Consider the following 14,254-nt stretch of genomic DNA (forward strand, 5'->3'; position numbering starts at 1 on the left):
GCCTCTTGGAGACTAACAAATTAGGTGCCACAAGTACTCCTTTTCTTTTTGCGAATACAGACTAACACGGCTGCTACTCTGAAACTTAAGCCTCTTGACATTAACAGGATCTTGGAAGCCACAAGTTATCCCTGGAGTCCACGAGATGAGAAAAAGCATTTGACAAGGAGCCTGGGCACAGACCTCACCACGAGCAGAATGTTTGGCATTTCTTGTTCCAGTCTGAAGCAAATGGGTCTACTGTTGGGTATCCCCACCTATGGAAGTTGCTCTGCAGGATCAATTATATGATGATCCATTAGCAAGGAAGTTCTGCAAGCCTGGTAGATGCATACCTACTGGCATGATTTGGTGATGAATGCACAGTTCAAGAGATTAACCAGCTTCTTGGCAAAGCAGAGATGACCATGCTCCTCCTTGGCTGTTCACATAAAGCATTGCTATGTGTTATCTATCATCTGTACTGATCGTGCCTGTAGCATGGGTAGGAATGCCATGCACACTAGACAAATAGCTCTACATTCTGGAACATTTTTGTGCAGATGAGATTCTTTGGCAATCCAGAGGCCCTGGCTCTGAAGGTGGTCTAAGGTGAACTCCCAAAGACAGCACTGAGGCATCTGTAACCAGCATCCTGGTAGGTAGAGTTGGAGAAAATAGTACTCTTTTGCACAGCAGCAGAGAGTGTTTCCATCAACGGAATGAGAGGACTCCTTGGGGGACTGATCTCTGCTACATAAATACAAAGATTTCAACTACCCTTTCATGAGAGGCATCTGGTATGCTATGTGATGTAAGTCCAGGAAGCCATATGACACAGGAGTCTGAGGTAAATTCTTACTGACATTTGTGGGTGAGCCTACAGTTGGTTGATGAGATCTTCCTTGGTCCTGAATCTCTCCTGTGACACAGAGAAGCCTTTGCCAATATGGAATCTAGCACTGCCCCCACAAAAGCCATTCTCTTGGTCAGCAACAGTGATAACGTTTCTTTGTTGATCTGGAGACCCAGTGTGGTGAAAAGATGTAGGATCAGGTGAAAGGAATCAACCACCTGCTATGGTGATCTTCCTTGAATGAGACAATTGTCAAAGTGCGAATATATGGGGATCCCTTGTCTCCTGAGGTAAGCTGCCATGACTGCCAAGCGCTTGATGAATACCTCACGTGTTGTTGAAAGACCAAAGGGCAGAACACTGTACTGGTAGTGGAAAGCGTCCACATGGAATCTCAGGTATTTTCTGTGTGCTGGATGCACTGATATGTGAAAGTGTGTGTCTTGTAAATAGAGAGCAGCGAACCAGTCTTGGGGATCCAAGGATGGGATTATGGAAGCGACAGCTACTATCCTCAATTTGAAATGATTGATGAACTTGCTGAGACATCTTCAGTGTGGCACTGGATGACAACCCACCTTCTTTGGGACTAGAAAATAACGTGCATAAAACCCATCTCTCCTCCGAATTCCAGAAGCAACTCTTTCCAGTGCTCTCAGACTTAGAAGGGGTGGCAGGTGGGAAAGGGTACAGATCCTCCAAAGCTCTGTGAAGCTCCTGACAGCAGCATCAGTCTTGCTGCTGTGAGGGGGACATGCTGTGTGCATTAGCAGAGGAAGAGGCAGTAGGCCTTCTGCTTCTTCCTCAGTGGCTCTGATGATCTTTGTCAATTATACAGGAGAACCCCAGAATTACGAACACCTCGGGATGGAGATTGTTTGGAACTCTGAAACATTCGTAACGCTGAACAAAATATCATGGTTGTTCTTTCAAAAGTTTACAACAACTGAACATTGACTTAATACAGCTTTGAACCTTTACTATGCAGAAGAAAAAGGCTGCCTTTTTTTTTTTTAAGCAGTTTACATTTAACACAGTACTGTACTAGCTTTTTTTTTGTTTGTTTTTGTTTTGGTCTCTGCTGCTGCCTGACTCCGTACTTCTGGTTCCAAATGAGGGGTGCAGTTGATTGGTCAGTTCGTAACTCTGTGGTTCGTAACTCTGAGGTTCTACTGTAACACGCGGAGGGCCTTTGTCTAGAGTAGTTTTGTTACCCAGTATGCTTAGGTGCTGGCACGCAGACTCAAGGAATGGAGAGTGGCTCTCAAATCTTTCAGAGACCGCAGTACTTCATCAGTTCTAGCACTGAACAGGTCACAACCTTCAAATAGGAGGTCCTCAGCTGTTGTCTGGACCTCTCTCAGTATTCTAGAAGACTGTAACCACGAACTCTTGTGCATGGCAATGAAGGTGGCTATGGAGCATGCTGCAGTATCCAAAGTATCTAATGCTGCCTGCAGTGATACATGAGCCACCCAATGTTCCTCAACTACAAGAGATAACAGTTCCTCCCTATTTTCTTGAGGAAAGTGTTCAGTCAATTGTGATGCCATGTCCCAATTAATGTAAATCTACTTTTGACAAGAACACTTGGTAATTTGCAGGCTCAATGGGGATTATTTTTTCCTCCCAGGTAAATCTGATTTTTTCAGATCCTTCTCTTTGAGTCACTTTTGGGGGTCCCTGCTATCTGGATTTTTCATGCACAGCTGCTACTACCAAGTCCCACAAACTGGGTGCACATACAAATAGTCAAGCCCACCTGAAGATATTTTATAGTGCATATCTGCCTTTTTTGAGGAAGGTGCCATAGATGCCAGGGTCTACCATAATTTTTTTTTTGCTGGTTCCAACATTAATTGGCAAGGCCAGCCTTCTGGGCATGGAGGAGAGTAGAATGTCAAGAAGCTTATGTTATTTCTCCTGCAATACCTCCACAGGGATTTCTACTCTATCTACCATATGTCATACAAGTTTCTGAACTGTTTTGAAACCATCAGGTTGAGTGGAAGTGGAGAGGACTAACTCCTTCATCTGGCGAAGAAAAGGAAACCACTCCTTGGATCAAGTGCTCCTCCACTTGCCAGTGTTCTTCCTAGAGTACTCACAGAAGAGGCCTGTTCAGGCTTTCCATTTCTGAGGCGGCGCTTGCTGAGCATCCAGGAGAAAAAGTTAAGATGAGCCTCTCTGACTTTCTCTATCATCTTGAAGGAGCAGCAACAGGAGCAAGTTTTGAACCCAAAAGGCTTGATTGCAGCCATACAGGGAAGTCCATAACACTAATAAGAGGGGTTTTATTCATACTAGTGTAACATAATGTAGTGTCTTCTCCCCTCCCCCCCATTATATATACACTCAGTAAAGTCGCACAGTGTGCAGAGAAGTGGACATTGCAGGGGTTCTGTCTTGCAGCCATGGATGGTAAAAAGGAACTGAGGGACAGTTGGGCTCATTCTGTTTTTATGCCCATGGATGTGTGGTGGGCAAGGACATCCAGCATGCAGGCACAACCCCAAGTTCCAAAAAAAAATCTCATCTGGCACATGTATACCAGAAGTGGAATGCATGTGGACAATCACAGATACCACAGTGATAGCCACATTAAAAATTGGAGAAATAAACTGTCAGCCTATTAGAAGCCAAAAACTGCAGAAGATTTTTAAATCCGTTAGCTAATAATCTGAAATGATTATGATCTTGGGGCATTTGCTACAAGCCATAAGAAGCTTTTCAATAATCTATATGGTGCATTCATTAAAGAAAACAGGGGAGAAAGGAGGGATTCTGTTTTTGGAACTGTGCAGTGATCCTCTCCTTACATGGTTCTTTTCTATTTTTGCTAAGACCCCAATTCTACACAACTGATCTAATTGAGTTCAATAAGTGCAGGATCAGGCCCTATATGCACAGATCTCACTGGTGGCAATAAGAACTGCAAAGAAAGCCAGATATCAAAGATGAAACCCATTGTGTAGATAGAGAGCAGAATATTTCTATACTATGCAATTTTGGATTTTTTTTTATTTTTTAGAATCACATATCTTAAAAGTTTAAGATTAGTTTGACACAGTCTATTTGAGATTATTAATTACATATAACATGTTTATTTTCAAGTTTCTTGAGAAACGATTTTGTATCAATGTTCTTGATATTATATATTTTATTAAAAGGGAAAGAGCAATGGGACACTCACCTCTGAAAAGAATCCACTTCCTGTAAAAAATTTTCACACATTCCAAAAAGGGGTTCCACTCTGAAATGAAGATAAAAGGTTCATTTTATTCCCCCCCCCCAATTAAAAAACTGGCTATAATCCTACCAGCATTATAAAAGTATCTAGAGATTTTGGAATATCCTGCGCTTGTGGAAAGTGCAAGATCTTAAAGATGAGAGGCCAGCATGATAGTTTCATGAAATTAATCTTTGCGTATAACAGATTCTTTACCTCTGTGAAGAAAGTATTAACTTCCCATTGTAACATGGGAAACTGAGAAGCAAATAGGTTAAGTGACTTCCCAAGGCAACTCTGTGTTACAGTTGGAAATAAAAACTAAAAACCCAGCCTCCTAATATTGTGCCCTAACCATGAAAAACTGAGGCTATGTCTACAGTGCACCTGGAAGGTGTACATTCCAGCTTGAGGAGACATATCTGCACTAGCTTTGATTGAGTTAGCACACTAAAAATCCAAGTGTAACCATGGCAGCGTGAGCAGTGGGAGGGTCTAGCTGCCCAAGTACGTAGTTAGCATCTTGAACAGGTATGTACTTGGGATGGCTAGTCCCTTCCATCATGCCACGATAGTTACACTTCCATTTTTAGTGCACCAACCTGATCAGAGCTACTGCAGGTATGTCTCATACACCTTCCAGCTCCAGTACAGACATAACATAAGGCTCTGATTCAGCAAACTCGTGTGTAACTTTACTCACTTGAATAATCAAATTGAACTAAACATAGCCACTCATCTGATCAAAGTTATGCACATGCTTAAGTATTTGCAATACTAGTGCCTAAAACATCCACTGCAAAAATAAATCAGTCAAAAGATTTTTTTTTCTTTTCTAACAGAAAAGACTCATTATCAAGCTTACAGGGTAAGCCATTAATATAAATATGATGGGTATTCTTTTTTAATATGCATCTGACATTTTCCTATTTAAATAAACTCCAACTTTTCAGATCTAAAATGAATGATGCCCCATCAAATTAGAAGTGATTAGATATGTATTTCATATCCTTGTGTCAGAGGAAAAAACCCAAATGCATTGTACAGTCCTAGCAAGTTCATAACTTGACTTTATGCTGTGCAGCTCAGCAGGTGCTTTGAAGATAAATGAAGAAACCATCTCATTCTCAACACACCCGTTATTTGCATGCGATTATGTAAGTTATCGTTGTCATTTGCAACCAAGCTTGAGAGAACTGGATTGTTACAGTTAACCCAATTCAAGAAGCCTCCCCTGCAGGTAATTCTTACCCTCTAGTAGTACGTGCAGTCACTATAAGTTGTAATGCTTTGGCTTGCAGTCTCATGTGGTGAATAATGACCACTTGTCTATTTTCCACTCCACTGTACATAAATTCCATTTTGTAAGTTTCTTCCATAATCTACAATATAAAAAAACATGCGATTAATGGGGTCAGATTTTGTTCAAATGATGTGCGGGTATGGTCACCAGGGTCAGAGACCTTTACTCATGCATCTCAGTCTCATAATTTCACTTGAACTATTCATGGAATAAGGTAGTACCCAACATGTGTAAGGGGGATCAGAATCTAGCCCTAAATAAATTAAAAACAATACAATGCATGAAACCTTCCAAAAACAAGGATGTTCACAGGAGGTGTCTATGTGCTGTTCACCCATCCCTCTCTCTTTCCTGAGGTCATCTCTCCCTGCATCCTTTCTCAAACCACCCACAATGTAAGCTTTTTGTGCCCATTAACCCACTCCTGTAATAATTGTCCTGAAACCTCTTGTACTATCCTACTGTAAGCAGAAAACAGCACCCGCAAAGACCCTGTTCGAGTTTAAGATCTAAATGGGTAGTTTCAGGTTTGTCTGGATTTTGATTTTTAAAAAGTGTCCAATGCTCTTGCAATCAACTTTACAGTCAGGAATGCTCCATGTTCAATTTCAAGCTTCAGCTACTAAACCAAACATACATGTTGTTCTGGATTCTCTAAAATATATAGTTCAAAATTTAGGGAATAAGTTATCCCATTTATGATGTTCCACTATAATCAAATAATGTAGCATATAAAATGTGCACAAATAAATTGGAGAAGTGCTTAGCTTATTAATGAAGGTTGTTAACTTCTCTGCAAGTAGCACTTCATATTGAACTCAAGTACCACCAAGTTACAATATAAGAAAGGTTGCCCTCTCCTCTCATTTTCTGGGAGTGAACTGCATGTGCAATCAGAACAAGTATCTTAGCCGAGGGGTCTGTGTACTGCTGGGCAGAGCTGCCAGTAAAGTTATTGCAATTAGAGAAAGCTATACAAGCCTAATAGACTTTTGTTTCCACCAGTCTCTGGAGACAGCTGTTTATAGCATAGTGGGCTCTGACAGACAGTGATAGCTGTCTCTTCACTACATTTTTATTAACCGGAGACTCAAATAGTCAATATCTTCTCTCAACAGGACTAGACACTTGTTTCCGGCTTAGGTTTGTTTCCAGATTGCTGAATAGCTCTCTTTCTCCTCTATTTCTATTTGGAGTCTCTGGTTCTGGCTTTTCTGTGCATTCTCTCTGTCATTTTCAGGGTAGCAGCATCACGGGTCTTATCAAAATTGAACATGGGAAAAGTTTAGATTTGTATTTAGATTTTCAGAAAGCCTTTGACAAGCTCCCTCACCAAAGGCTCGTAAGCAAAATAAGCTGTCGTGGGATAAGAGGGAAGGCTCTCTCATAGATTGGTAACTGGTTAAAAGATAGGGAAAAAAGGGTAGGAATAAATGGTCAGTTTTCAGAATGGAGAGAGGTAAATAGGTGGTATCTCCCAGGGGTCTATACTGGGCCCAGTCCTATTCAACAAATTCATACATGATCTGAATAAAGGGGTACACAGTGAGGTGGCAAAATTTGCAGATGATACAAAACTACACAAGATACTTAAGTCCCAGGCAGACTGCGAAGAGCTACAAAAGGATCTCTCAAAACTGGGTGACTGAACAACAAGATGGCAGATGAAATTCAATGTTGAGAAATGCAAAGTAATGCACATTGGAAAACTTAATCCCAACTATACATATAAAATGATGGGGTCTAGATCAGCCATTACCACTGAAGAAAGATCTTGGAGTCATTGTGGTTAGTTCTCTGAAAACATTCACTCAATGTGCAGTGGCAGTCAAAATGCGAACAAAATGTTCTGAATTATTAAGAAAGGGATAGATAATAAGACAGAAAATATCATATTGCCTCTATATAAATCCATGGTATGTCCACATCTTGAATATGGACTGCAGATGTGGTCACCCCATCTTAAAAAACATATGTTGGACTTGGAAAAGGTTCAGAAAAGGGCAACAAAAATGATTAGGGATATGGAATGGCTGTCGTATGAGGAGAGATTAGTAAAACTGGGACTTTTCAGCTTGGAAAATAGACGACTAAGGGGGGATATGATAGAGGTCTATAAAATCATGACTGGTGTGGAGAAAGTAAATAAGGAAGTGTTATTTACTCCTTCTCATAACAGAAAAACTAGGGGCCACCACATGAAATTAATAGGAAGCGGGTTTAAAACAGTGATACATATGGCCTATACATATTCAAGGTTATTTGAGCTAGACTTTGCTGACAACATCGCTCTTATCAGTGAAGATGCCAATGGACTAAAAAAATGCACAAATCAAGTAAAAGAAGTAATGAAGAAGACAGGTTTCAGATACAATGCAATGAAATGTTAAGTCATGTTCATGGGGACTAAAGGGAGAGAAATCAAAATTGAAGAGGAGAAACTGGAGAAGGTGGGCAATTTTACGTATCTTGGAAGTACCATCAGCCAAGATGGTACTAGATCCGAGGAAATAAGACGACACAGCAGGTAACTGTGTTGCTCTATTTGGCACTGGTGAGGCCTCAGCTGGAGTGCTGTGTCCAGTTCTGGGCGCCACACTTCAGGAAAGATGTGGACAAACTGGAGAAAGTCCAGAGGAGAGCAACAAAAATGATAAAAGGTTTAGAAAAACCTGACCTAAGAGGAATGGTTAAAAAAACTGGTCATGTTCAGTCTTGTAAAAAGACTGAGGGAGGACCCGATAACAGTTTTCAAATATGTTAAGGGCTGTGACAAAAAGGACAGCGATCAATTGTTCTCCATGTCCACAGAAGCTAGGAAAAGTAGTAATCAGCCTAATCTGCAGCAAGGGAAATTTAAGAAAAGTATTAGGAAAATCTTTCTAACTGTAAGGAAAGTTAAGCACTGGAATAGGCTTCCAAGAGAGGTTGTGGAATCCCTGTCCTTGGAGCTTTTTAAGAACAGGTTAGACAAAACACCTGTCAGGGATGGTCTAGGTTTATTTGGTCATGCCTAAGGCAAGGGGGGCCGGCTCTGAGGACCTCTCAAGGTCCCTTCCAGCCCTACATTTCTTTGATTCTATGGTGACTTCAGCACAGCTGATCTTGTAAGCTACTGTCAGACTAGTTAGTCTCAGACTCAGCTGCAACAAATCAGCCTAGGCAGATCTTCATCTGAAGACAACACGCAGAGAGCTTTTAGTTTCCTACAGACATTTAAATATGTTGAATGTGGAGTGCTACATAATCATAATATCTTTAATCAGATGGTTGACTCATAATTTAGAGATCACCCAATTATCTGCTGTGTGTGTAGTTTTCTCTTAAAAAAAAAAAACAAAAAAACCCAGCACCCAAGCAATCCTGAATATCTTCAGCACATGTGGAGTTACACACAAGTCAGCCTAGCATTCATCCCACACCTCACACACAATTCACATTGCTTCTGGAATCCAAGATGACTAAAATAGTTGATTTTACTTAGTCAGAGACACATGGCACATCTCAACACACGAGGGAAGGTCCTCACCCCCAGGGGACTTGCCCGCATGAAGACCCTGGACCCTACAATCTCACCTGTTTTGCTGCAGCTGATGCCAAAGCGTTCTGCTTCAAGTAGAGAGGAGCTGCCACATTCCATAGTTTTTCCTGAAGGGCCTACAAAAGAAACCCGTGGAGTACTGCTAGATGTCCCACATGATAACTTGAGAGTGAAAATGAAGTTAGATTTCTGTGCTAACAGGGCTTGGGAACACCACAGGAAGAGGGAGTGCTTTATGTCTCCCAGACAACCCCTCCGTGCTGCTCAAAAGGCAGCATTCACAGATTCTTCATTCCTGGTGTCAGCCTGATGCAGGGGTGCCTTTAAAAATAGGAGCAAAATAGAAAAATGGAGGAATCTGAAAACTCTATAAAATAAAATAAAGTAAACGAATACGCCTTATCCCCACCATAGATTTCACATGTAGAAAGCTATACTTCAAGTATGAATTTATTAACTATTTGCCAGAATATCTTTAGTATAAAGTATTCTTTAAAAGGTACAGGATATGGATATTGGGAAAACTAGAAACACTCTCCTATGCTGGATGATCACCACTTTCTCAGACCAAGATCAGGAACTCATCAGGCAACCATAACAGCCTGTTCTCAGAAGGCCATGGACCCAGTAATATTCTAGGACACCTCTGTAGGCAGTTCCATCCCCACCAAAAAACAATGGAGAAGATTTGGTGAGTTACTAAGACTACTGGATAATCACAGCTACTGACACTGACACCAAAGTATCTATGGTTTATTGATTTGTGACAGAATCAGCAAGGGAGATGCATTGCCATGCTCCACCCCTACACTGTCCACCTCTCCCAACCCATCTTCCCTTCCAAATGACTGCACAGCAACACTCCAGGAGCTAAAGTTCAGAACATGCAGGGTATCCACTATCTGGCTCTTAAAATCCTGGCACACCAGCTCCATGCATGAGGGAACAGCTTTAGTTTTATGTTTGAGACCCCTTGATCCCAGAGAGGCTGGGAAGGGACAGGATTTGCTCCTAAGTGCTTCTGTTCTGTCACAGAAAATACTTTAGTCAAGTGTTAATTTCCTAATGAAAGGAGCTGACGTGGCAGTGGAGGGGTCACTTTCCAATCTGTTTAGGATTTTAAATTGTATGGTCTTTCCAGGTATTATGAAATCATGAGTAGTTTAGAAAGATCACTGCCTTTTCCACATTGCTTTGCAATGGATCTTCTCACCTCGACATGAGCATTTCCCTCACCTGAGACAACCTTCAAGTAGAGTCCATCCACCTCCTACAAAAAAGACTTATTTTTGCCAGGAGGACAAGGTAGCATATCCCCTTCTCCAATGTAAACAGGTTCATGCCAATCAATCTTCTGAAGGAGAGAAGCTGTCAAGATAACTCTCAAGCCCTGATACTCTGCATGGGCAGCACACACTGCTTCTGCAAAAAGCTGCTGTCCCAGCTACTGACTAGTGCATTGAGCTGTATCTGCTTATATGTAATACCTTCTTTGAGTTGCAAATTTTCTTGAAGATTTGCCTGGCCTAACATTGAGAGAAGCCAAATGAAAAAATCACACAGAGCAAAGAATGATTTTTTTCCATTTTTATAACCATCCTCTATTTTACTAGGCAATATAGTTATTTTTCTTGAAAGGAATCATTTGAAAAATCATTCATGCTTTGCACTTGTATAGTAGATCTTCAAAGCATGTACAAACATTAAATTAATCTTCACAACATCCCTGGAAGTTAGGTAAGTAGAGTAACTCCTTGCTTAACATTGTAGTTATGTTCTTGAAAAATGCTACTTTAAGCGAAACAATGTTAAGCAAATCCAATTTCCCCGTAAGAATTAATGTAAATAGGGGGGGTTAGGTTCCAGGGAAAATTTTTTCACCAGATAAAAGACTATATTTTATACATACATACATACACACACATAGTATAAATTTTAAACAAACAATTTAATACTGTACACAGCAATGATGGTTGTGAAGCTTGGTTGAGGTGGTGGAGTCAGAGGGTGGGATATTTCCCAGGGAACGCCTTCCTGCTAAATGATGAACTAGCACTCTGCTGAGCCCTCAAGGGTTAACACATTGTTGTTAACGTAGCCTCACACTCTACAAGGCAACATGCATGGAGAAAGAGAGAGAGAGAGCGAGAGACACACACACACTCTCTGTGTGTGTGAGAGAGAGATGGATACGCATTGCCCCTTTAAGTACACTCACCCCACTCTAAGTACTCTGCCTTTTTAAGTAGATCAGCAAGTTCAGACAGCAGCTGCTGCCAGGAAGCTCCCTCCGTCCTGAGCCCTGTCGTGTCCCCCCTGCTCTGTGGAGATGGGGGGCAGGTGTGGGGGGAGGGGGATACCCTGACATTAGCACCCCTCTTCCCCCACCCCTCTGCACAGAAAGCAGGAGGCTCCAGGGAGCAGCTCCAAGGCAGAGGGCAGGAGCAGCACACAGCAGTGGGGGGAGGGACATCTGAACTGCCCAGCAATGTATAGCCTGCTAGGCGGCTGCCGCACAGGGAACGGGGAGCTGATGGGGGGCTGCCAGTCCACCCTGGTTCCAAGTCCCCACCAGCTCACTCCTGCAAGCAGTGGACAAAGCAGGCGGCTGCCAAACAATGTTATAAGGGAGCATTGCGCAACTTTAAACAAGCACATTCCCTAATTGATCAGCAACATAACAACGAAACAACATTAACCGAAACAACGTTAAGTGAGGAGTTACTGTATTATTTCTGTTTTACAGATGAAGAAATGAGGCAGAGAATTTAGCTTCTGGTCGATGCTAAGAAACTGAGCTTCTGTTGAGAACAGTTATCCTAGTGGATGAAAACAGTTTACCTGCTATTGTAAAATGTATAGAACTGTTTTCAATATGATAACAGAGAGCACATCTAAGACTCTGCTCCAAGTCTTAGGAATCTTTTCTGCATACTACTGAAAATAGTTTTGTTCCATCAGCAGGCAAACCACTTTCAGCACCAGTTCCGCTAAAACCATTAGCGACAACTGTCGACAGCAAAGGGTCCATGATCTTGTCTCCACTGGGATTTCAAGCCAGTATAGCTGCACTGTGCAAACCCCTTGTGTACAAAAAGTTTCCCCTGGTGCATGGTTTATACCAATGGAGCCACACTGGTGGCTGACATCACAGTGTAAACAAGTGAACAAGGTCTAATTGATTTGCCCAAAGGCACAGAGGGGAAGCAATGTCAGAGCTGGGCTAAAAACCTTAGCCCTTAGGGCCAGCTTAGCATTGATTTTATCTAGCAGTAACACAAGGAACCTACAGGCCTGCATCTTGTAAAGCATTGGCTTAAGCAAATTAGCATAAATGAAGCATAGGCCTATGACCTTTTGCATAGATCAAGTGGCCCAAACAGTCACCCTAGAGTTTGGGGAACTAGGAATAGCTTGCTCAAGAGAAAAGTTGGCATAAAATGAGATAAGGCAATCGCAGGAATACTGAACCGATACTAAGCTTGGATATTTTAGGATAGGATCGTTGGTAGATGTTTAACCACAATCTTGCTTTAGCAATATAGTAATGAGCAAATAGGGATGAATATGCTAGCCTACCAGGTAAAGGAACCGCACTATTATGAGGGCAAGAAAGTTGGATATGGACAGAGGCGGCTAGGTACTTGTATGACTATTCATGGTGCTTCCCTGGCTCTATATAAGCAAGAACCCACATGAAGATGAAGCTAGCCCTTCACCCTTCAATATTTTAGAGCTATAATCTATCACCTATCTTCAAGCATTAGGGATCCGGTCCATCGGACCCATTTTCCTTTTCTCTATTAACTGTATTAATAAAGATGGTTAAGGTTGTGTTTTGATTCTGTGTGTGAATGTTCTGGCCAAACACCCCAGGGTTCCCTAAAAAATATTGACCTTGTCAATTTTGATTCTGTTGTGTCTGATTCTGGAGCAAGAACCGTAGTACACTCATCTCATTAAATGAGTCCCACTGGTAACCATTATAGGATCGGGCTACAAAACTCAAGAGCCCTTTACTCCCTGTCCTATGCTCAGAGCACCATTGGATCCACGATTTCACCATAAATCACTTTTCCTAAAGCAGACTTCATAAGTGGTTAGACTAGCACACATGAAATATGGTAAGTGCAAGATTTGCCCAGCACTGTACTGGCAAATCCACACAGCCAATTACAACATAATTCTAGGCCCTAGGAACGCAGATGAAGCCTAACCTTGATGAGGAGCAGCTGACACCGAAGGTAAGTTGCCAAGAAGTCTGCCACCCCTGCCAGTTCTGACTGAAGTTCTCCAAGCCTCTGAAGATCACTGGAACAAATAAAAGAAAATGCAAAATTCAGATACATTAAAACACCACCATAAAGCACGGTAAAAAAAGAGAGAGTTTGTCAATTGACATATGTCAATTTTAACACATTCCAAATCCTGCATCAGTGGCAAGGCCGAAGTTATCTATTTCTGTATTTTACCTCTGCCCACCCCTATAACCACCCCCATTAACAGCAGCAAAACATGCATGTCAGAGCAGCCTGCACCTGGGGACCTGTTAGCTCCTCTCCCCTTCTTGTAGGCTGACATGAGCAGCAGTTAGTCTGTCAACCTGCATTACTCTGCTTCCCTATGGGAACCATACAGCATGGTGGCTCCAGGTTTAATGCCAACACTCCAGATGTTTGTACAGCAGCAAACATCCAACTTGTATTAAACTGCTGGGAAATCTCTCTTCTAATGCTAGCCAGAAGAGATACCTTGGAACATATTGGATTCATTTAGCCAGTTATATTTGGAACATAGCTGCATTTCTGAAATACAACTTATTTTGCAAGTCTGATGTATAGTTTACGAGAGCTGGTTACTTAATGCAACACACAACAGGTAATCACTCAAATACCAGTAGAGCAATCAGCCACACCCACTGCCTCGATTATGCTGACAGGGCAAACTAAAGGCACATCTACAACACATTTTGTTTAGATAAGCTGGGGTGTAAATTTATCCCATACAAGCCTGCCATGCACTAAATGTCAGTGTGGACACTGCTAATGTGCATAACAGTTCATTAGTGCACTTTAATCTACTCCTGTTTCAAAGTGGGATAGATCAAAGCACATGAATGAACAGCGCGTCAGCAGGATCCTCAGGGACACTTAGTGTGTGGCAGATTCACACCCCAGCTTGCTGTGAATTAAATGTTTGTGTAAACAAACCCTAATTGAATATGCAGAATTTTATTACTCCAGTTTGTGTGGAATTTTAAACAAAATCTGGGTTTCTACTAAAAAAGAAACCTTATCTTCAGTTCTGTGCAAATCAGAGATACAAAATGCAGAGTCCACCTTCTCA

General features: G+C 41.7%; 1 protein-coding gene across 4 annotated transcripts in view; it reads right to left on the reverse strand.

The window, feature by feature from the left end:
* INTS4 (integrator complex subunit 4) overlaps nt 1-14,254 on the reverse strand; it is a 67,254-nt gene that overhangs the window by 7,342 nt on the left and 45,658 nt on the right. For all 4 annotated transcript variants that reach the window (XM_038401961.2, XM_043504079.1, XM_038401971.2 and 1 more), the window contains exons 16-19: nt 13,126-13,219; nt 8,944-9,024; nt 5,316-5,446; nt 4,029-4,088 (exon numbers count right to left, since the gene is read on the reverse strand). In XM_038401961.2, coding sequence (XP_038257889.1) covers nt 4,029-4,088; nt 5,316-5,446; nt 8,944-9,024; nt 13,126-13,219 — 366 coding nt within the window. The remainder of the gene's footprint in view (nt 1-4,028; nt 4,089-5,315; nt 5,447-8,943; nt 9,025-13,125; nt 13,220-14,254) is intronic.

Source organism: Dermochelys coriacea, chromosome 1 (assembly GCF_009764565.3).
Source record: "Dermochelys coriacea isolate rDerCor1 chromosome 1, rDerCor1.pri.v4, whole genome shotgun sequence".
Lineage (NCBI taxonomy): Eukaryota > Metazoa > Chordata > Testudines > Dermochelyidae > Dermochelys > Dermochelys coriacea.